Source organism: Pteronotus mesoamericanus, unplaced genomic scaffold, assembly GCF_021234165.1.
Source record: "Pteronotus mesoamericanus isolate MK-2021 breed Mesoamerican mustached bat unplaced genomic scaffold, CSHL_Meso_final contig_202, whole genome shotgun sequence".
NCBI lineage: Eukaryota > Metazoa > Chordata > Mammalia > Chiroptera > Mormoopidae > Pteronotus > Pteronotus mesoamericanus.
The window spans coordinates 3,816,118-3,837,913 of record NW_026555086.1 but is presented as its reverse complement, the minus strand read 5'-3'; the positions used below and the strand labels follow the sequence as shown (position 1 = coordinate 3,837,913).

Genomic DNA, 21,796 nt, shown 5'->3' with positions numbered 1-21,796 from the left:
GGGCGCCTGGAGTGTCCACCTCTCCCATCTTCTCCTATCTGGATTTTTATGGAAAATGTCCAATTTTTCCATGCAGGCAATGAATGAATTAAACATAAATTATTGATGCGATAAGAGCTAAAAACACATGTGCAGGTCACCAGCCGAGCCTCTGCTACATCCAGAGGGAAAACAAGAAAGGGCATAACCCCCTTCCCCAGCGCTGGATCCCCCGAGCTCTCGGAAGGTCGAAATGCACCCCACAGCCCTGGGAAGGAGCCCCTCGATGCGAGACTCCCACTCAAAGGCAGAGGCAGATAAGGAATCTGAGTTCCTTCGGGGGGCGCTGTCAGAATGTCGCTGGCTTTCCAAGCGCCCTCCCCGAGGAACTGACTGAACCCCCATTCCCCGCGCAGGAAAGCTGATTTTCCTCCCCGGCGTCCCCACCCCCACCAGCCCCATCCCCGCAAAATACAATTACCCTCCTGCTGCGGCTCCTAAGGCCCAGGCCCTGAGGTTCTGGTCTAGGAAGCAGATACGAGTGAGCCAGGCCTCTGGGCACTGCTGAGCCTTTCAGAACCTGCGTCTCCCCCAGGGCTGGTGGCCGTACCTTCCAGCCCCTAGTTAGAGGGCTTGCTCTGAGCGAGCTTCCTTTACTTCCAGCGAAAATCTGGGTTACTAGGGGGAGGGCAGTGGAGAATCTAATAAATCTTAGAATATACTTCTTGGCTAAAGAAAAAAAAACCCACTTACTGGTGTCATGAAACAACTTTCCATGTCTCTCTGAAGAGAGCGGGTTCAGAAGTTACTATTGTATTCAAGCTGTATTAAATCAAGCTGTGAGCGGCACCAGGGTTATGCTTTTAAAGAAAGCCCTGGGCCAATTCTGATGTTTAAAGGGAAAAGGAAAAGTTTCCAAGCCTTCCATAAATTCCGACGGGAGGAAGTTTCAAACTTGGGTGTTCGGTCCGTGGCCCCCGCATGGAAACAGCTTGGTTTCATGTATTTGGTTTTACTGTTCAAACTTGAGGGTCTTTTTAACTTTTTATTTTTACAGGGCTCAGAAGAAAAGGGAGAGGGAGCCATTGGCTCACCACGTGCCAAAGAAAACGCCGGCGCCTCCGTCAGAGGGCCTCCGCCAGCGGCACGGCGGGGAGGGGACCCCTTGGCTCCTGGCACGCCCCGAGCGGGGTCCTCCCGCCCACGGCCACGGGCCCGGGGGCCAGCTGCTAATGGGCTCGGACACGACCCACTCAGGATCAATTCAGGTCAGAGCACGTGCGTGGGCACCAGGCAGGACCGTCCCCCAGCTGCGCCTGGGCTTTGGCCGCCAGCCGCGGGAGGAACAAAACGGACCCTTTCCAAAAACAAGACGAGGCCTGGCCACCAGCAGAGGAACCCTAAATTTAGTCCCTGGGGAAGACGGCCGTGCCGCGCGCACCTGTGGGGCCCCGCGTGGCATGGGAATGTCAACTGTACCACACAGGCCCTCCCAGGAACCTCGGCCCCAAGCCCTGACTTCCAGCGGCCACCCCGCGCCAGGAGGGCCACGCACAGGCACGCCAGCTCCCGCGCTCCGAGCGCTGTCCGCCCCGGGGTGGCCGAGGCGTGGGCGGCGCGCCCATGTGGCAGGCGGGAGCGCCGAGTCCCGGGAGAGGTGGCAGGGAGGCCGAGGGTGCACAGGCGGCCCTGAGGTAGGAGGGACCCAACGTCGAGTTCCGGCCTCGACACCCAGCACCTGGAAGAAGGTCCCTCATCACCCGGGCCTCACTTTTACCATCTGTAAAATGGGAGCAGGAATGTTTATTTCAAAAAGCTGGGATATGGCACCCATAAAATTCAGAAATGTATAGGTGTATATACACATGTAACACACACATGTACGTACCTGTGTTAAAGAGACTCCTGAGCCACACCCCCGATGTACATAGTTAACAGCTGTCGTTGGTGCAGCTGGGCACCCCTCCCCCATCTGCGGTAATGACACCCTGATACTCTTCGGGGCGCCACCCCCCCAACAGCCTGGCTGAGGCGGCCCTGGCCCGTGTCCATAAGGGGCCCCGGATGCCGACCGAATCGGAATCGCCAGGGCTGCGCCCAGGAGCTGTACGTTTCGCCTTCCCAGGTTACGCTGCGGCCTTGGGGAGAGCCGCCCCACGCCCACGGGAGGGCGCACGGCCTGGCTGGGAGAGCGTGGGAATCCCCCCAGGGTGTGCCCCGACCCTGGGCAGACAGGACGGTCCGGGCGGGGGCCCCTCTGCGGCAGGGACCTGGCGAATCTGACCGGACCCCGAAGGCGCTGCCAACTCTGTGGGGCAGCTCGAGGCGGGGATGGAGGCCCAGACTCCAGAGGAGGCTCCCCGTCCCTTCACCCTTGACCCGTAGCCCCCGGGGCTGCGGGAGGTAACAGGGCATCCATTCAGCCACAGGGCAAGTCTGGCCAAAAGCGGTCTCCACAGCCACCTCCACGGGGAGGGGCTGAGTTGCCCGATGACCAGGGTGCAGGGGGACAAGGCAGGGACAGGGAGAGGACAGCGCTGAGGCTGGGGGCCTCCAGAAGGAAGAAAACCACAAACACCCTTCCACGGGGGAAAGGGGTTCCAGAAAAATGTCCATCTCCTTCTCCCTCGCAGGCAGCGATCGTGAGGGAATAGTTACTCATTTCAACGGGAGCAGCCGTATTGAGCGCCATGTCCCCACACCAGGCCACGGGCATTCACAAGGTCTACGGAATTCACACACCGGCCCCAAGAGGGAGGGTCAACCCTAGCGCCATCTCGCAGATGGGGAGACTGAGGCCCCGGAAAGGTCGGGGAAGTTGCTTAAAGTCGCCTAACTGGTAGGTAGTAGGATCCGAACACCCCCGGTTCCCCTCTGCCCGCCCCCTTCCTGCGCGGGCAGGCCGGCCAGCGCCCGCCTTGGCCCCTGGGCTCCGCAAGGACCGGCTTGGGCCTCAGGCCCGCCTGAGACAGGCACGCTCGAGCCCCAGGCCAGGCCACGTGCAAGCCGGTGAACAGGGGGAGCCCTGGGGGCCCAGGGACCCGCACTTCGAGAAGGGCTAGTTGGCGCACAGAGGACTTCTGGGCAGGCCCCAGAGCCCCCGCCCAGCCAGGGCACAAAGGGGGGGGGCATGGCGCATGGGACCGTGCGACACCCAGCCTTCCGAGTGCCTCGTGGGGTCCCCGATGAAGCACAGGTTTACTCCTTAAAAAGTCTAAGATGGCGGCAACGTAGAAGGGACTGAGGCCGGCTGCCCCCCACTTGCCAGCGGGACGGTGGAAGCCAAGGCGCAGAGGCCTTGTCCAAAGCGAACAGCAAATCTGAGATTCACTGAGTCACAGAAATGGCAAAAGCCATGCATCCGGGGGCTCTCCCGTTGAGGGCGGGGAGGGGTCCCCTCCGGGCAACGAGGGAGCAGCGGGCAGATGGAGGGTCAGGCCCCGAGCCCCCGCGGCCGGAGCGCTCACAGACTCCACTGGAAGAGGGCAGGGCACCTTCGAGTGCGTGCATGACATTGGGAGGGGGCATCAAGCAGTGCAGACCCAGGTCTCCAGGCACCTGAAACTCCCAAGGCGCCCGCCCGACTGCCAAAGCCACCCTGCGCCTCCGCGCTGGTGCGCCAGCTGTGCGCCGGCTGCGCCGGGGACCAGCCACTCTCCATCAGCTCCCCCCGAAGGAGGGGCCCCTGGGCACCTGTGTCTCTCTGGCCACGACCTCAGAAGAGGGAGTTTGGTTTTGTTATTGAAAGGCTGCCGTCCGCAGGCGCCATGTCACCGACAACTTCCAAGTCCTGAAAGGGCACCTCTAATCCAACTGTCCATGTCTGGCAGCCCCCCTGTCCCCCCCACCTCCTCCCAGCTCTCCCTGTGAAGGAGCCCCAGGGAGGCGATGCCCAGCGCAGCCCAGCGCAGCCCCGGTAGCTGGGTGTCCGCCCGGCCAGGAGGGCCTGCCACGAGCCCACCAAAGACCACCGCGACCTGCCCTGGGGGCAGAAACCCCCGAGTCCGGGCACGTCCACGCTCAGCACACAGCGCTACACAGCTGTCACAGCCGTCCCTGGTGACACACTTTCCAGACGGCAAAACCGAGGCTACCAGACACAGTCGCTGTGTGAATTCTGGAAGTGGAAGCCCCACCCCGCTCAACCTCTATGACTCTCAGAATATAGTAATTACATTACTATTAATTGCATGTGAATATGAATAACCATACTAACTGGCCCTACTTATTACCTGCATTCTGTGTGTCAGATACTAAGCAAAGTATTTCATGGGCGTTCTTATTTAGTCTGCAGAACTGCTGGGTGAGGTACATCTCTACGGCCACTTAGAGTGAGGAGACAGAGGCACAGAGAGGTTAGGGAACTCACCCAAGGCCACACAGCTGAGCAAAGCCAGCCTGCGGCTCGGGGCTGGCAGCCTCGGGGGCCGGGTCTCTCCTCCTTCATGATCTGACCCCGCCCCACACAGAGCTTATGGAGCCTTTTTCCCCTAACCACCCCACCGTGGGATTTTCACACCACAGATATCCTGTGTGTCTGTTGATATAGATCAACATGTATATCTGTTTTATACCTGAAAAAGAGTAAGTCTTTTTGCCCCCAAGAACCAATTTTTGCCTCCCTCGGAGCGAATCCAGAAGGGTCTGGAATCCACACAAGCACTGCTGAATAGTAACAGGATGTAAGCATATGCGTAACTTTAATTGTTCCCGCAGCCCCATTTTAGAAAGTGAAATTAACTTTAATAGTGTTCTTTAAGCCAATATATCTAAAATAATGTCATCTAAAATATCATAATATATAATCAATGTAATAATCATTGATGACAAAGTTTATGTTCTCTGTTTGCGTGCTAAGCCTTTGAAATCAGCCCCATTTCCCATGCTCAATGGCCGTGTAACGCTAGTGGCCGGTGGACCGCGTCCCCTGGGCTCTAACTGCTCCGCAAAGCAATGGTGTTTATCTGCCCTGAGCCTTAAAAACCAAGCGGAAGAGACTTTCTCCAGCAGGGCACCCTCGGAGCATCCCCGCCCCTCCTGGGCAGCAGGTGCATCGAATCACGTTCTCAGAGCTGACAGACACGCCAAGCTCTCAAGCAGATACAGAGATGAACAAAAATTGGCCTCTGCCCTCAAGCAGCTGCTCATCTGGGCGGGGGCGGAGGGGAGTGAAATATTTACCAAACCCTACTGCCCCCCAGGCCCTGCCCGCTCACCCTAGAAAGGGGGTTCTGCTCTTTCTCTCCCATTTTATTGATGAGGAAACTGAGGCACGAGAACCTGGACCTTGTCCAGGGCCCACCTGTCTAACTTGGTGGAGCTGGGGCAGAACATCGGAGTGTCAGCAAAGCACCAAGAAGGCTTTTAGGAGCTGGGGGTGGGGGCGGCCCTGGGGGAGGGCTTCAGGATGGGGTGCTCAACGAAGGTCAAAGGTGCACGAGAAGGAAGCAAATGGGCTCCGAGGATGATGGGGGCGGGTGTATTTGCAGGGAGTGAAGAGGTGATGTGTGGGAAGGCTGGGTGGCGTTCCCAGGGTGGGGGGCTGGGGCGGCGGCACAGCACAAGAGGGTCGTAAGAGGCAGGAATTCCAGGTGCTGAGATGCCGCAGCAAGTCGCCCCCGGGCAAGGCATGAGCAGAGCCCAAGCCCAGCCCAGTTAGTCCAGGAAAAGCACCCACACTGCCCAGCTCACAGGCCCGAATGCCGGTGGAATCCAGCTTCCCAAAATATTTACCCAAAGGCTCTGGGCACCAGACTCCGTTCTGTAAACTTGGACTCTGTTCCCAAGCTGAAACGATAGATCTCCCTGGGACCAAGATAAACTCTCCCTCCCATTCCATAGAATGAAAAGGAGGTGAGGAAGAGAGCGGAATAAATCAACCCTCCCTACAGCCCGACTGAAAAGGGATCGCGATCCACAGCAGGAAGGGGGCAAGGATGCCGGCGCCTTATCAGGACACGGCTGCTCCAGACACAGACAAAACTCCTGGCACGTAGCCTTGCCCCACGCCGAGGGAGGGAGGGGAGAACCAACTCTTAACCCGCGGAGCCAGACGCACCCTCCTTGAGTTCGAGCAAGCCGGTATGTTTTCCCCTAACTTCCAGGGGAGAACAGCCCCTTCCATGAGCAGAAGCACTGATGGCAGCTTGAGGAACAAGGCCCGCACGTCTCCCATGGGCTGGGGTGGCCCAGGTCCCCAAACGCGCGGTGTTACCAGACCGGAAGTCTTCCCTCGAGACTCAGGAAATAGCCACCCACCCTCGAAGCCTCCAGCAAAGGAAGCCATGGAGCAGGCTGGCTCTGCGATGCGGACAGTCACCGCGAATGGCACGGACAGAGCCAGCGAGTAAATGCTCCACGTGGATGACCTTGGTGGACGCTGACAAGCCCATGCAGCGGAGAAGGACGTTGTCCCCAATTTACACATGGAAAACTGAGGCTCAGATGGGTGAGGACCAGAGTCACACTGGCAGACGGCAGATGGCAGAGCCAGCTCTGAACCCAGGCCTGCTGTCTCGCCGGTGGGGGACCTCACATAATGCCCCCCCGCCCCAGTTTCTTCCTCTCTCCACCCTGCATCTCCGGGTCAAAGCCCAGCTCTGACCACCTCCCTTCCCTGCTCAACCTTGGGCTTCCTCTGCCTGCAAAACAAGCCCCGTTCCCCTGGGAGGGTTAAGCGAAAGCGGGTGCATGCTCAGGGTCCCCCAGATCCCCACACCAGCTCCTGTCACCCACTCCCAACTCCAGAAGTGTGGCTTGGCCTCTCACACGGCCCGTCCAAGAAGCGGGCTTCCTAGCATAATATTTTCCCCCCACGGAACGTGAGAATAAAGGGCTCTTTGCTTGTCTCCTGAAATAACTGGCTTTCGCCATAAAGCAATCTTCTGCCCAGTAAAAATATTTCTGTAAAACTTGGTAACTCTATCTGTGGTTCCTTTTCTGAAAGTCGAAAATCTTGGAGAGTGAAACGTGGCAGGGGCAGACTTTATGACAAGCTCATGAAGTCATGTCTACCCAGACAGTCCCTCCTCAGCGCAGTGATTAATTTGCTGTGAACCCCAGGGACCTTGTGCCTTAATACTCTCAAAGCAAAGCACCGGTCTGAACTTCTGCAGAACAATACCCACCGCCCTGAACGTGGGGTCCGCCAGGAGGGCCGGGGAGCCACCGGCTGGGGCCCAGGGACCCGGAGAACTCCGCCACGCCGCCCGCCTGCCCAGGTGAGCTGTTCCCGGGGGCCTGTCCTTGTCCAGGCAGGAGGCACAGATTGTAGGTGAAGGGTGGCCCTCAGTCAGAGTGTAAAGCCACACACGGCTACCCCAAACCAGCCTCGAGACACGAAGCCACTGGAACCGCCCAGGCCTCAGTTTCCCCACCTGGGAATGGGGCGGGGGGAATCATCCCATGGCAATTCCTGAGCAAACAAAGATGGTTTCTCTTCGTCCACCAAACAGCATCCGCGCTCTGTCCGGGCGATGTCCTGGACCGGGGCGGGCAGAGTGGGTTTACTGGGGACAGTGCAGACACGCCGACAGCTCTGGAGGCTGGTGAGGGCGGCCCCGGGCGCTCCCTGCAGCCGAAGCTGTAAATCACTGCGCGCATTCTTCCGTTTCATCTCGCAATGACTCCCCGGGGTGGGCATTCTTTTCCTCATTTCACAGGTGGGGAAGCGAAGGCCCGGCGTCGACACAGTTTAGTATAAACCAGATATGAAGCCCAGGTTCAAAGCTCTGTGCCCCCAGGAACTACGGGGAGACCCACATAGGGAAACCAGGGAATAAAAGGAGGTTTGAAACAGCCACGCAAACTAAGTCAGGAGTTGTTCATCTTGGGGCTGTGAGTGCCCTGAAATTGGAGTTAAAGGTGTAAGAGCATTGATTTGAGGAGAGAGACACCGTCAGATTCATTGGGCTCCCCAAAGTGTTTGTTCCCTACGCGCTGAGGGTTAAGAATCTTTGATCGATGGGGTAACAATCATCGCTCTACAAAACTCATGGAGAGGCGGGGAGCTTGAAAGAAAAGCTGTGACCCATGTGGGCTGCATGGAGGAGGCAGCAAATCACTCGGGCTCCTGCAAGATCCATGGTCAAGGAGTGGGTCTCCCAAGATGGTCAGCTAACTGTTGGGCTGCCTTGTCCCCACCCACGCTCACCAGCCGCCGACCGCAGCTGCGGTCAGCGGGCCTCGTTCTGAGAGCCACAGATGTTCACTCCGCCCGCCCTGCTTGCGTTCACAGCCTTCTCCTCACCGCTGGTTTTTCTTTAGGAAGCCACTGGCCCCTTACCGCCCTGCCTTCCAGGTTTGGCTTGGGGGCAGCTAATCCCAGTCCCCACCCCATAACAGCCACGTGACCCAGACCAGCAGAGGCACAGAGACCGATTCTGGAAGGGGCGTGTGACCCATGAAAACAGCGGGAGCCCAGCCTGGGCTTCGGCTGGACTCTCCCCCAGCCGGAGACAGACGCCCAGACCAACGGGAGCCGAACTGCCGTTGCCTGGGGGAGTCCGTCTGAGCATGAAGCCGACCCAGGAGAAACCAGAGTGTCGCTGAGCGCCCGTCCAGAGGTCCTATCAACATCCCCTTCCTCCCAGGGATGAAAGGACGGGTCTGGCCGCCCATGGAAGAGCGGCCAGAGGTCAATGGCCGTCAGTGGTGCTCTAGGCCCACGGGTAAGAAGTTCAGGGGGCCATGGCCTTGGGGAAGGGCGCAGAAGGAGACAGAGCCATGGCTGAGAGGGCTGTGCCGGCTCCTCCTGGGGGCCACGCGCCAGATCCCCCTGGTTCTGCAGGAGGGGAGGGCCGTCCCCCCTCAGCCGGCCTCGGCCCTCCCCCCGCCTGCACCCCCAGCCCCGCTCCCCTACAGGGTCCCTGTCAGCACAGTGGTCACCCAGGACAGGCGGACTCTGGTTCCGAGGGCTGCGTGGCACGGGGACCCCAGGTCCTGCGTTTAACAGCGCAGGGGAGCTTCAGATGGAGGGCGTCCTGGGGCCAGGCCCGGCGCGCTTCCCACCCCCGCCCCTCCTCTCTCTCCGCCCCTCCCGTACAGCTTCTCACAGAGCTGCCTGCCTAGGCTACAGCCTCCCCTTTCATTCTCTTGTAAAATGTATTCGCTTTTTGAAAAATACAAACAAAACAAGTGAACTGGGTAGAAAGGGATGATGTGAGAAGTGAGGTCCCTCTCTCCCCGCCCCCCAGCTCTGCGCGCCAGGTGAGGGGGGGGACAGCCTTTGACCGGCACTCTCCCAGAGAGCCTTGCCGGGCCCCTGCCGACGCAGAGATGCTCGCCCGGAGCGACCTGCGTGACGCGGAAAACGGACCACGTTGCTTGTGGGCCACCTTCCTGCTCGGCTCGTTCGTTCGAGGGCCGCCTTCCGGTCGGCGTGCAGCCTCCTCGCCTGCCGCAGAGAGCGCCGTGGAGCGGCCACACCACTGCCCACAAGCCCGTCCCCTGTGCCGGACATGGGAGCCGTTACGCAGCTTTCAGTCCTCCGAATAACACAGCCATGGATGCTCCTGCTAGCGTGTGCTCCTTCCCGTGCAAGAGTTCCGCGGCGCCCTCACGACCCCTCTGATGTCGCTCTGTCAAGACAGCCCCTGCCAACCCACTGGTGACCGCCAGGACCCGAAATCCAGCCAACGCCGTTCAGTCCTTCTCCCTTCCCGGCCTCTCAGCGGCTTCTCTCCTGGAGGTCGTGCCCTCTCTGGTAGGTGACCTTGGTGGCCCCCAAAGACCCCACTTCCCCTACATCTGGGCTGGACCCAGGACTGGTTTTAACCGAGAGAATGTAGCATTGCCAGTTCTTGTCCTAACCATAAGAAGGCCTGGCAGTTTCCACGTCTGCGCTCTTGGGGAGGCCAAGCGCCACGTAAGGCGCCTGGTTACTCTGAGACCGCCACGCTCTGAGGAAGCCCAAGCTAGCCGTGTGCGCAGCCACCTGGACGGAAGCCAAGGCCCCCGACGCGTGACCCAAGTGGAGCTGCTGCCGTTGGCCCTAGCTTTTGAGCCACGGCAATGATGCCGCATGGAGCCACAGAGATGTCACCCCTGCCAAGCCCTACGCAAACTGCATAACCTCAAGCAAACGATAACATGATTAAAGTCACTACGTTTTGGAGTAATCTGTTATATGGCAAAACATAACTTAAATACCCTCCCTTTCTTCACCACGTTCTGAGAGAAGGAAGCAAAGACTGGGAGAGATCACAGTGGACGCCTGCTCACTAAGCCACCCCCCCCACCCACCGCCACCCAGCCTCAGGATTCCAACACAGTGCTCTGTCCAGTCCCCAAAGGCTCAGCTGTGACCTCGTCCCAGGACGGAGCCACTGCTGTCCGTGCTCAGAGGCTGGTTTCTCAGCGGCAGGGCATGAAGACCCACAAAGGACTCCCCACTCTCTCCAGGCCCCTAAGCAGGCAAGGAAGTCCCCACGGCCGTCCTGGGAGAATTCGTCCTGACCAAGGAGTCAGCACGCCAAAAGGCCCTGAAGCTAACAGGAAAAACTTCAGCCACGAGAGGTCAGGGAGCTGGCCCAAGGTCGCACGGCCAGGGAGGAGCGGCGCTGGGACGCGAAGCCACGCCTTGCGCCTCAGCGCCCACCCGTGCTGTCCACCACTTGGACAGCGACCCACCGTAAACACTGTGTCCTGTAATGGGCCTCTGTATGGGTGGGTGGGGTGGGGCGGGGCGCAGATGCGGATCAGCTAGGCCGATCTAGCCAGCCAGCTACGAACGTGGACATCCATGTCTACAAACAACAAAAAGTTACACAAAGCGACACTTTCTCTTACTCTCTGCAAAGTTCTGTCACAACTTTATCATTTTTCTATTTCATTTTTTTTTTAATGATGGTCTCTACATTGATTTTTATGAAATGCAAATGGGGTTAAAACATAGTTTAAGAAAAACAATGGTCATCTACTCTGATTTAGGATGGCTCTCAAATCAGACAGACCTAAATTTGAACCTGGCTGGAGCAAGATTCCACTTCCAAGGTGGGTGACTTTGGGCAAGGAACAGGCTTCTTTAAAGCCTCAGTTTCCCCATCAGGAAAAGGCGGGTAATAGTAGTCCCAGCCCCCCACTGACGCTGTGAGAACTGAGCAGCACAGACAGCACCCAGCCCCGGGCCTGGCGGACAGCGGACGCTCAGTGCCGCACCCACGGCTCAGCTCCCGCTGGGCACCGAACGCCGCAGCGAGCTGCACCACAGGGCGCAGAGGAAGGAGGCGTGTGCCCAGGGCTGACTGAGGCGGTGCCCCCTCCAGGTTTCTAGAACAGGGGAGCAGGAAGGGAAGCCCCCAGTACCCACTGAAAGGTAACTCTGTCCCTGGTTTGCAATAGTTTCCTTACAGCATCTCTTTGTTTTTGAAGTTTGCGTGGCTCACTGGGGGAAAGAAGGGTAAAACAACAAAGTCAAGGTCGAAGGACGCCGTGATGAGGCTCCCTCCGGAAGCCAGGCACGGCGTGGCACCCCTAACAGCACCCCCAAGCCCACTCAGTGGGGCCACCATAAGCCATAGCTTCTGTGCCAGGGGCCAGCCCACGTGGCTGTCGGGAGTTAGAAAAACATCCTCGGAAGCTGTGGTCTTCCCCAGGCCTCACCTGCGGCCTGAGGGTGGACAGGCCCATTCTGCTAACGGGCCGTTAGGGCCTCTGCCCTGCCCTCTGCAGGTGCCCAGCTCTGCCGCCAAGGCCAGCATGTGGCAGGCCAGCCAATCAGCTCCAGGCTGACACTACTCTGCTTGACAGACAGGTTCTCCCCAACCTCCCAGCCAACCAGGAAGGAGAGAGGCTGGAGTGAACAGGCATCGGTAAAGCAGATAATAAAATCACAGAGGAAGGTCTGCAGTGGGCGGACGAGGGCTCACAAGGGGCTACAACACAGAGAGGCCCCCTCCGTTCCCCTCTGCGGGATGCGGACTCCTGCCCTGGCACCTCGGAGACTGCCGTCCCGTCCCAAGTCAGACAGCGGAAGTGGACCGAAGACCGTCTCTAAGCACTAACGTGCCTGCCAGCCTTTGCCCTTCCCACCTTGGTCTGAGATGCTCCCACCAAACCTTTCACCCCATGGCTAATATTCTTCGAGTCTCAACAAAGTAATGCTGCTCCCCAACCCAAAGCAGAACCCCCTGCTTTATTTGCCTTCATCGCATGCCATCCTTTTCCTGGCGGGCTCAGAAGTTCGACGCCATGTGCTTGTTCGGCCCCCGGTTAGAAAACGGGGCGGCCAGGATGTGAACCCAGAACGTCACACTCCAGAGTCCTTGCTCCCTAACCACTGCCCTGCTCTGCCTTATGTCCTACTCGACTTCTCTGGTCCTGGTCCTGGAGGAAGGCCTCCAGGGTCCCCGGACGACAGCTGAGAACTAAGGGCTGCGCCTGGACCAATACAGACATTCCAGAACCTCTCACGGAGGCCAGAGAACACAGTCACTTGATTCCTCTTTATCCTCCAAAGTATTTTTAAAACTGAGAGCCATCCCCGCATTCCTTCTGCCCCCGCACGGGAGCTCCCCCAGATCACGGGGCTCACCTCGGCCCTGCTGGCCCCTCCCACAGGGCCGGACCCTTGTCTCCCCTGCAGAGAGAGACCGAGCTCCGTAAGGGGGCCGAGAGAGCCCCCAGGCCCCGGTCCTGACCCCTTGTCAGCCAACTGAACTTCCATCAGCACCTCAAATGAACTCCCGTCGCCACCCTGCGCTGCTGGTCCACCCAGCAAGTGCTCATGCTGCTACTTCATAGCCCCTCCCCGTGCCTGGCCTACCACTGCCCCCTGCCCCACCCATTCACCCCAGGGCTTAAATCACAGATCCTGGAGAGCCCCTCTGACCCTAGACCAGTTAGCACTCACTGCTCTAGATGCTCAGTGCCCTAGAGGGTCCTCAAACCTTCCCCCTACATTGTCTTCGGTGTCCCATATCTGCCTTCCCAACCTCGGAGCCAAACAATCTCACAAGAACATCTATACAAAGTAAAATACTAGTGACTCAAGCACAGAGACACTTTAAAACAGCAATCTCTCTGACAAGGATTTAATTCAGGAAGGCCAAAGGAAATCTAGCGGCGCAAATCACACACACGAAGCATACATTCGTGAAGAATGACCAGCTCCATCAACACCCCAACAGCAGTTGATAAAACTCAATAATCATTCCTGGTTTTAAAAATTTTAGCAAGCCAGGAGTTGAAGAAGGCTTGCTCAACTGGATAAACAACGAACGTATTCTTAATGGCTATTAAACAGTATAGGAGATTATAACCAATGCAATAAGATAAGAAAAATCAACGAGAGGCAGGAAGGTTTAGTTCCATGAAAAGCTAAGTTCTGCAAGTAAGGAACTGGGTCTTATTCCTGGTAGTTTCCACAACACCCTGTGCATAATCAGAGATTCGTGGAATGAATAGACACGCAGAGTAGGTCTGATCCCCCATCAAACATTCTCAAAGCATCCTGTACCTCTCCTCTGAGGCACATACCACCATTTAGACTGGGTAATCTTTTTTAAAAAATACTTCCTACTAGAGTGTAAGCTCCATGAGAATAAGGACCATGATCGACTGATACAGCAAATGTGTACCCGGCCTAAAGCAGGTACTTAGTGTGCATTACACAGATGCATAAATGACTTGAATAAGAGTGTATTCAATAGGTGTTTGCTAAACTATAATACACATCTTATCCTGCTTCTCAGCTGGAAAATCCAAGACCCAAAGAAGGGAGGGACCCTCCTCCTGATGCCACACCACAGTGAAGCCCACCCAGCAACCTGGAGTCCTCTGAAAGGCGCCAGCCACACACAAGGCCACACACACAGGCCACAGGCCACGTGGCTCGCCAGGCAAGGAAAGGGAAGCCTAGATCAATTTCACGGAGCCCTCTAAACACACACGCGCCCGGGACACACCCCAGTGGGCAGAGCCCGTGGCAGGAGCTCCTGAGTGCCACCTCTCTGGGGCTGAGGATGACTTCAGCGGGGGACCTGAGGCTTTCCCCGCGGAGCCCCATGACTGGGGCCCACACAGACAAACAGCCCCCTCTGCTTTCCCGGGGAGTTATCAAAGAATTACTTATGTCTCTGGAAAGGCTTGTTTGGAAAAGGCTCTCCACCCGACCTGGGCTTGGCAGCGGCGGCGGCATCGCCAGGCCTGCCCTTTGGGGAGCGGTCAGGCTTTTCCTCCGCCCTGAAGGAACGCGGCTGCTCTTCACGCGGAGAGCCTGAGCCAGCCATAAAGGAGCAGGCAGCTTCCCAGGATAAACGGAGCACGGTGACATCAAAGACCGCCTTCCAGATTAAACAACTGAGGCCTTCAGCTCTCGCTGGCGTTTCTTCCAGGATATTCTGGGCTCCTGCCTCCGTTCTCCCTCAGATGGAATGGCAGATATTTTGTTTGTGAGAGTCTGAATTTTTTCCTTCCTCGGGGAGAGGGGGAATGGGAGGGGGGGAAATGAGAGCGAGAGGAAGAGAAAGAATGTCTGTGAGAGACAAGAGCCACAAAAAGAACATGTGTGAGTGAAAAAAGAGAGGGAAGCCAGGGAGGCAGCCAGAAGTGCCTGCTTTGGAATCCAACAAGCGACCTAAAAATTCCAAGAGTTTCTAAACCAAAGCACATTGTGAACCCGCAGCCAGTGAGCGAGGCTGTGAGAACCCGCGAACTAGGAGGGTGGCGGACTACCTGGCACCAGGGCCGGCCGGTCCCCTGGACCCTGCATTGCCCGTTGACACGGGGCCCCTTTGCGCTCCGCTTTCTCGGACACACCTGGTAACCCAAGGCCAGGGACCCCATCCCCTAGGGTGCAGGCTCACAGCAGTTCCGGGGTAGGGCAACTGTTTCTGGGTTCGGCTTGTTACTGCCTCTTGTCCCCTGGCCCTTGGGGGCCAATCCCACCCTGCAGGACCCCCACATCCCACCAAGGCCAAGAGCCTGGCCCCTCGGCCGACCTTCCTCCCCCACAGAGCAGCGGGGGCCACCCCTCCACCCAACTAGCTGGAGAAAGGCCCCTAAGTCCTTGACGTGCCACAGCAACCAGGTCCCAGGCTGGGGCAGTGCGCTCACTGCCCGCCAGCTCCACCCCACACACCTGTCCAGAGGGACGGGGAGTTCAAAGTGCCAAGTGTCCCAAATGTGCAGGGCTTTTCAAAAGACTGCGTCCTAGGAGAGGCAGCCAGTCCCCTGGGGCTGTGGAGCCACTTGGACCCACAGTCCCTTCTGGACAGCCCCACCGGACCGTCACCCACTTCCACAGACAAGTGCCAGCCCAGGCGCCGCCCTGCACGTGGGCCGCCCCCTCTGCCATCCCTCCCTCCCCACCGGCGTCCAGGTCTTGGCCTAAACGCACCCAGTTTCCCCCGAGTGTCAAGTGTCGCTGTCGGCCAGCCTACCCGGTTACTGCTCACTTTTGCAGAGGGGAAGCCGGGGGAGGACAGGGGCCATCTCTGTTATTTGCTACAGTATCTTCAAGGCCTGGCCCAGCAAGGAACTCACAATGAATGACAATTCATTATTGATTGTAATTAATTAACAGCTGAGTGCCTGAAAGGAAAGGCCTAATCCGTTTGCTTCCCTCGGGCTGGGGAAGGGAGTGGGGGAGGAGGAGGCAGGGCCGGTGGCCTAATCCGCCCTCCACTCATTCATTCCTTCCCTCATTCACTCGGCAGGTATCCCATGAGTGCCCACTGTGTGCCCTGCAGCTGCCGCGGGGAAGGCGCATCGCCCAGAAAGGGATTCTTGCCTCGCTGAGCGGTTCGGCCTTGCTGTTGGAAGCCCTCCCGGGGACAGCTTGGTCGCCGAGTGTGGTGCCACAGAGAGGAACACTCTCTGTCTGTCCACGGCCCACCTTCTCTCCTCACTCCTAAAGTCCCCCTCGGGAGAGGAGAGGACACATGCTCCAGCTTCCAGGAGCTGGTGGGACACGCAGTGGTGTCATGGGGTTTAGCTTGGCCCTGGGTTTTATTCCAGTTTGTGCAAAATGTGAACGCAGGGGATGGTTCCTAAGTTCAAGGGGCTAAAATATGCACAGAGCCTGACTCAGGGAAACAGCCTCCTTTCCAAAAAAGAAAAGTTTCAAAAGGAGGACGAGACACAGCTCGAAGCCTCTACCAAAGATGGCATCACAGAGAAAGTGCCGTTGCCCACCACGCACCAGCCCGAAGGACAAAGGCCTGCCCGAAACCAGAAACCCCCCGGCACTGTGCCCCGGCCCACGCCAGGCAGGGCTGCGAAGGTGGTCTGGGCGCCGCAGGCAGAGAAGACCCTCCATGGAAAATGCGGAGATGCCAGCGAGTGGAGGCCCAAAGGCCTCCGCCGGCCTCAAAGCAAATCATCTTTTAATTCCAAAACACCAAATATTTAATTTATGCCCTACCTCAAATGTCAAGTCCACCTCCCGGCACATAGCTTTGAAACCACGTAAGAAGGCCTAACACTTTCCATATGGTGAAGACATGGGGCTTTTTAATTGTGCCAACTGGTATCAGTCAAGGGTAATTCCCCGGGAATCCGGTGCTCGGGCAGCAGCTGGGCCAGCCTCCAAGCTCACCGCCCAGCCCCAAAGGGACCCGCGGGCTCCAACCGCGCCTGCGCCCGCCCCGTCTTCCCCCAATATTACAACGCACTAGGTGCCCCCTCGTCACATTTGCCAACCGCCTGGTTGCCACCTTTGCTCCTGAGGCTCCCTCCAGGCATCTGAGAGAAAAGAACAAAAGGGCCAAGGGCGGATGGGGAGGCGGCTGTCTTAAATGCATTTGCACACACGTGTACCTGTCACGCGAGCGCACGCTCGCCGCACAAGCGCGCACAGGCACACAGGCTCGCTTCTCCAAGTCTTGTCCCATCACTGTCTCTATGCCGTTAAGCTTTCTTATTTCACCCATTATATTTTCCAGACCCAAAGTTGCCAACTGGTTTGCTTTTGGAGCTGCCTGTTGCTGCTTCATATTTCCAGAACTATCCCATCATCCTTTTGAGACTCTGATGCTTATTTTAATTTCTCATTGTTGAGTACATTGTTGTTGGGCATATACACTGATCACTTTATCGCTCTTCTCTCATCGTATGTGTACACCTCGCATTCCTTATTACTTTTCTTCCCCGAGCTCATACTCCCTGGGAGGTCGCCTTCGTTCCACAGAAGGAACAGGAGCCATAGCCTTGGCCTGCGTCCTTCCGAGCGAGCCTAGAGTGTATACGGTGTTTCATAATCTCCCTAGTGCCCCTGGACCAGCATCTCAGCGACCTCCCACCCCGCCAGTTTTGAAGAGTTATCTGCTAGAATCCCAGGAGGGATGAGAATGTTCTTACGCCCATTTTACAGACGAGTTCACTAAGGTACACAAAGGGAAAAGGGCTCATACGAGGGGACAGGCTCTTGTGGCGGAGCCTGGCCTCATTCACATTTGGACTCAGGAAGACAGGTTTAGGTTAGCGCTAGCGAGGTCACCCTCTCACGCCCCAGGACCTTGCGCGGGACTTGGACCCACCCTGAACATTTACTAAGCTACTCACACTCACCAGGGAGGGCGAGGGCAAGAAGGGTTCCCTCCTGCTTCTGCGCACCCCAAGATCTGCCTCACCCCGAAGCACTCGCAGCTGGTAGGCCACCACCTCTCTAGTAAGGGTAAGTGCGGCAGCCTCTGGGCAGACACTGTGGCACAGGGCTTCGCAACATGTGGCTTCTGTTGTTCCAGAAAAGTGTTCCAGAAATGGAGAAAAAACAGTCCCCACCAGCAGGCTGGTAACTTTACAGGGTTACGAGGGGGATCAAGATAATGTAAGCGAAGTGCGCGACCCACACAAGCACTTACTATATAGTAGTTATAATGATAAGGATGCTAATTGCGCCACTAACGTGTTCACAGCCACTCTGGTGGAAGGGCAGTGAAGGACTTGAGACAGCGGCCAACCCCAAGGCCGACCAGGGGCTGCTGGGGGGCCTCCTCCAGCCCCGGGAACTGTGGAGCCCACGCCCTCTCACATCCTGATGATGTCATGGAGACCCTGCCACTGGGAGTCCCAGAGGCAGCCAGCCCCGCGGTTGCCCCCCACGGGCCTGTTCCGGGCCGCGGTGTTTCCCAAACGCTGGGCACTCCGTTCCCACATTCACCGTTTTGGCCACTGGCACTTAATTGTTTTTTTCAGAGTCAATTTTAGCCTCTTTCAACTGAGCTTCATCCTACGCAGTAATATCTGCAAAATCATGGGGTTCACATCCTAGTTACTTTCCTTCTGATTGGAGAAATAAGGATTAAGATTGAAAATGTTCCTCCAGGTACCACCTGAGGCCGCCTTGCAGGTCCCCCCCCACTGGGCTCGCCTGGCCTACCCCGGGGGCACTCACTACCCTCACCTCTGCAGACCCAGGAGCAGGGTCTGGGCTGGTGGAAACACAGGCGTCCGGGTCCCCGTCACCAAACACGACTACAGGGAAGCAGAGGTTCCCTCCTCCTCTATATCTTGAAGCTCAGGACCCACCCTCCAACACCCAACAAATGTCACGCTGATGGCTCTGTGTCTCACATCTTCAAAAATGCTTTGAACAAACATTAGCGACCCCTCAGTGTTTCTCCAAGACAGGGGGCGAGGCAGGGAGGGGGAGAGCCCCGTCCCATGCCACCCTCAGCTGGGGGAAGAAGCCAGGCCACACAATTCCATGACTTCCCCAAAGCCACCGATTTAAGCCGGGGCCCCCTCCCCACCCTCCCTCACTTCCCCCCATGGCAACTTTTACTGGCTCGCATTCCTTTCGCTGGGAACACTACTATTTAATTAAAAACGACAGACTTTTGTTTTTCTCTCCTTCCTTCCTCCTCCCTCCCATCCTCCAGGACTGGATGCCAAGGAGACCCACCAAAAACATGCGGGTAACATTTGTTACGGCTTTGAAGATAAAAGTCCGTTGAAGCAAGCCCTCGCTGTATTTCAAGTTCCCCTAAAGCATGGAGCAAGCTGCCTGGCAGTTTAGGAAAGGAAAAAAGGGGGGTGGAGGGAAGGCTGCAAAAAAATGTCATTCTGCAGGAATACTTTGTAAAAATAAACAGGCTGAAAAAACCCCAAACTTGATTAATGGAAATCCACTCAGTTGGCCTCTGTCTTGAGCCACAAATGCATTTATTTGTTCATATGGCTAAATCGGATCATTTTCATTGGGCTTTAAAAACATATGTAGATCATAAACTAGAAATGCTAGGGGAAGACAGGGAAATGTGGAGGCCTGTTTTTCAAGGACCCTAACTCCAGAGTCCCCCCCACCAAGGCTGCCCTGAGCTAGGGGACAGCGGCTCCAGCTCCGCCCGAGCTACAGGTGGAGAGAAACATGGAAGAGAAAGCCCTGGCTCAGTAAGCAGAGGCGGTGGAGGCGGAGGGGAGCTTCTCCCAGACGCAGAGGCTGTTTCGCGCGTGCACAAGAGTCGGCTCTATCCGCAGGCTCACCTCCCAACGCGGGCCCCTGCCACTGAGCTGCACCCGGCCCAGGTCCCACCACCCAAATACAAACACACATCTGAAAACTCCACCAGCCCCTCCCCAGCCCGTGGACAAGACCAAAGAACTAACCAGCCCTGAGACTCAGTCTGTTCCCTTCTAAGTTTAAAAAAAAAATTAAATGTCACATCAAAAAGTGGATTCATCCTTTGATCCTTGGCTTGCTTGAGTTCCACGCAGACCATCTGAAAGCCCGTGCAGAGTTCCGGAGCTCAGAGGACATCTGTGAACACCGGTCCCAGGCCAGGATCTGGGCTGGACTCACTCACTCCCCTGTCATATCTATCTACTGCTCCCCCAGAAACAACTGCAGCGTCGGGGACCCTCAGGCACGGGCCCAGGCTACAGCAGAATAAGGCACACTCTCTCTCCTCGCAGGCCCAGCTAGTGGGCCAACGGGGTACCTTCAGTGCCCCCCAAGCTCTGTCACCCAGACGGCAGCCTGCTCTGCTGGGGTTCCTGGGCAGATGGTACTGACAAGTGCCACAGACACACGGAGTGTATTCGGAGGCCAGCACAGTCCCGCGCTCCAGCCAGACAGCCCTCTGGTGCCTGCCCCCTCTCCTGGCCCCACCTCCAAGCCCACCTTTGAATGCTGGCCACAAAAACAAGGTAGCCAGAGCGGGCTCCCAAATCCCCACCCTGCCCCCCCCCCGGCCCCCAGCACAGACAAGCTTCAAGCTTTCTCATCCTCTGGACCCGCACCCTCTCCTCACCTGGGACCTGTCCCCACAGGCAGCCCTCTGCCCCCAACCAGACAGGAGACCGCCGTCCATGTCACCTCTAAGGATCCTCAAGGCATGGGGACACAGGGGCATGTTGGTGGGGCAGGGGCAGCTGAGAAGGGAGTTTGGACTCAGAAGCTGTGCCAAGAGGGTGCTAAAAGTTGGGGGGGGGTGTATGAAGACCCGTCTCTGAGGGGGAAAGATGGGCGTGTGGGGGTCGTACCCGGGTTCCTCTGCCAACGGTGCCCGCCGCCCGCAGCTGCCGGGGTCCCGAGCTGCCGCCCGGGCAGCGCTGCCTCCCGATCCACTCCTCGATGCCTTTCCGAGCCCAGGCAGCACTCACGGCGAAGCTGTCACCTGGGGCGGGGACGACACAAGCCCCTGAGTCCGGCCCCCGGGGCGAAAGTTACCCGAGAGAGGAGGGAGGGGGAAAGCGGGCGCGGCCGCGGCCTCGGGGGCCAGGAGGGGGCCGAGAGCCGGGGCGGAATCCCAGAGACGGACGCAGGCAATCAGAAGGGGTTCCGCGAAGCCCCAAGAGCAGGGAAAGCAGGACCCGAAGGAAGAGTCTGGGGATCAGAAAAGAGAGCCCCGGAGAGGCCAGGGCTGCTGAGGAAACGGGGTGAGGGTCTGCAGACGGGTGCACTGAACTCGAGGTGAGGGGAGCTGAGGGTCAGGAGAAGGGGCACAGTGGGCGCAGGAGCCAAGATCTCGGAAGAAGGGCCCAAAGGCCAGAAAGAGGGGGGACAGAATCTTGGGGGAAGGGGCTTGGGAATCTGAACAGGGGGCGCAGTGAGCGCGAAAGGCGGGGACCGCGAGACGAGGGGCTGAGGCTCAGAAGAGGGGGCACGAGACAGCGGGGAGCGGGACAGAGGGGGCACGAAGGCTGCTCCGGGAGCGGGTTTGTGGGGCTAGTGGCCAGAGCTGGGGGTGGGGGTGGCCCTGGTAATAGATCCCGCGGGCTAGGCCATTCCATCCATTCCCCGGGTCCATGCCCCGCGCGCCCCTACCTTCCGGGCTCTCCCTGCGCTTGCACACGGCGGCTGCAGCACATCGCGCGCGGCGGCGGCGGCGGGAGCCGGAAAGAAAGGAGAGGCAGAGAGTTAGCGATCGCGGGGGCGAGGGCGGCGGGGGCCCGGGGGCCGGCGCGCGGGCGGGGACACTGACCCGGCTTGGAGTGAAGTTTCCCCATGCTGGGGGTGCGGCGGGTGGGGGCGTCCCTAAGCCATGCGCCCGGCCCGCGGGCCCCGCGGCTCGCCGCCCCTCGCCTGGCTCTCCTCCTCCGGGAGCAGCCCCCAAGCCGAGCGGAGCCCGAGGCGGCGCCTGGACTAGCTCCTGCCGCCGTCGCCGCGGCCCGACTGACGCCCGGGCGTGCCGAGCCCCCAGCCCGCCGCCGCGGCCCGCACCTCCCCGCGCGCCCATTGGCCGGGCGCGGCGCATCAAAGGCGAGGCGGGCGGCCGAGGGGGCGGCTGGGCGTGGCCAGCGGGCTGGGGGCGGGGCGCAGCGAGGAGCTGCAGGTCTGACACAGCGCCCCCTCCAGGCTGCGGTTTACGTCCCCCAGCCGGGCGCCGGGAGCTGGAGACCTGGGGCTGGAGACCCGGTTTGGGGGCTCTGGCTA

The 21,796-nt window shown here is 58.4% G+C and overlaps 1 protein-coding gene across 1 annotated transcript in view; it reads right to left on the bottom strand.

The window, feature by feature from the left end:
• NKD1 (NKD inhibitor of WNT signaling pathway 1) overlaps positions 1-21,454 on the bottom strand; it is a 59,288-nt gene extending 37,834 nt beyond the window's left edge. The window contains exons 1-3 of the mRNA XM_054570239.1: positions 21,345-21,454; positions 21,188-21,220; positions 20,404-20,537 (exon numbers count right to left, since the gene is read on the bottom strand). Of these exons, the coding sequence (XP_054426214.1) occupies positions 20,404-20,537; positions 21,188-21,220; positions 21,345-21,369 (192 nt within the window). The 5' untranslated portion in view covers positions 21,370-21,454. The remainder of the gene's footprint in view (positions 1-20,403; positions 20,538-21,187; positions 21,221-21,344) is intronic.
• Between the last annotated feature and the right edge of the window lie 342 nt (positions 21,455-21,796).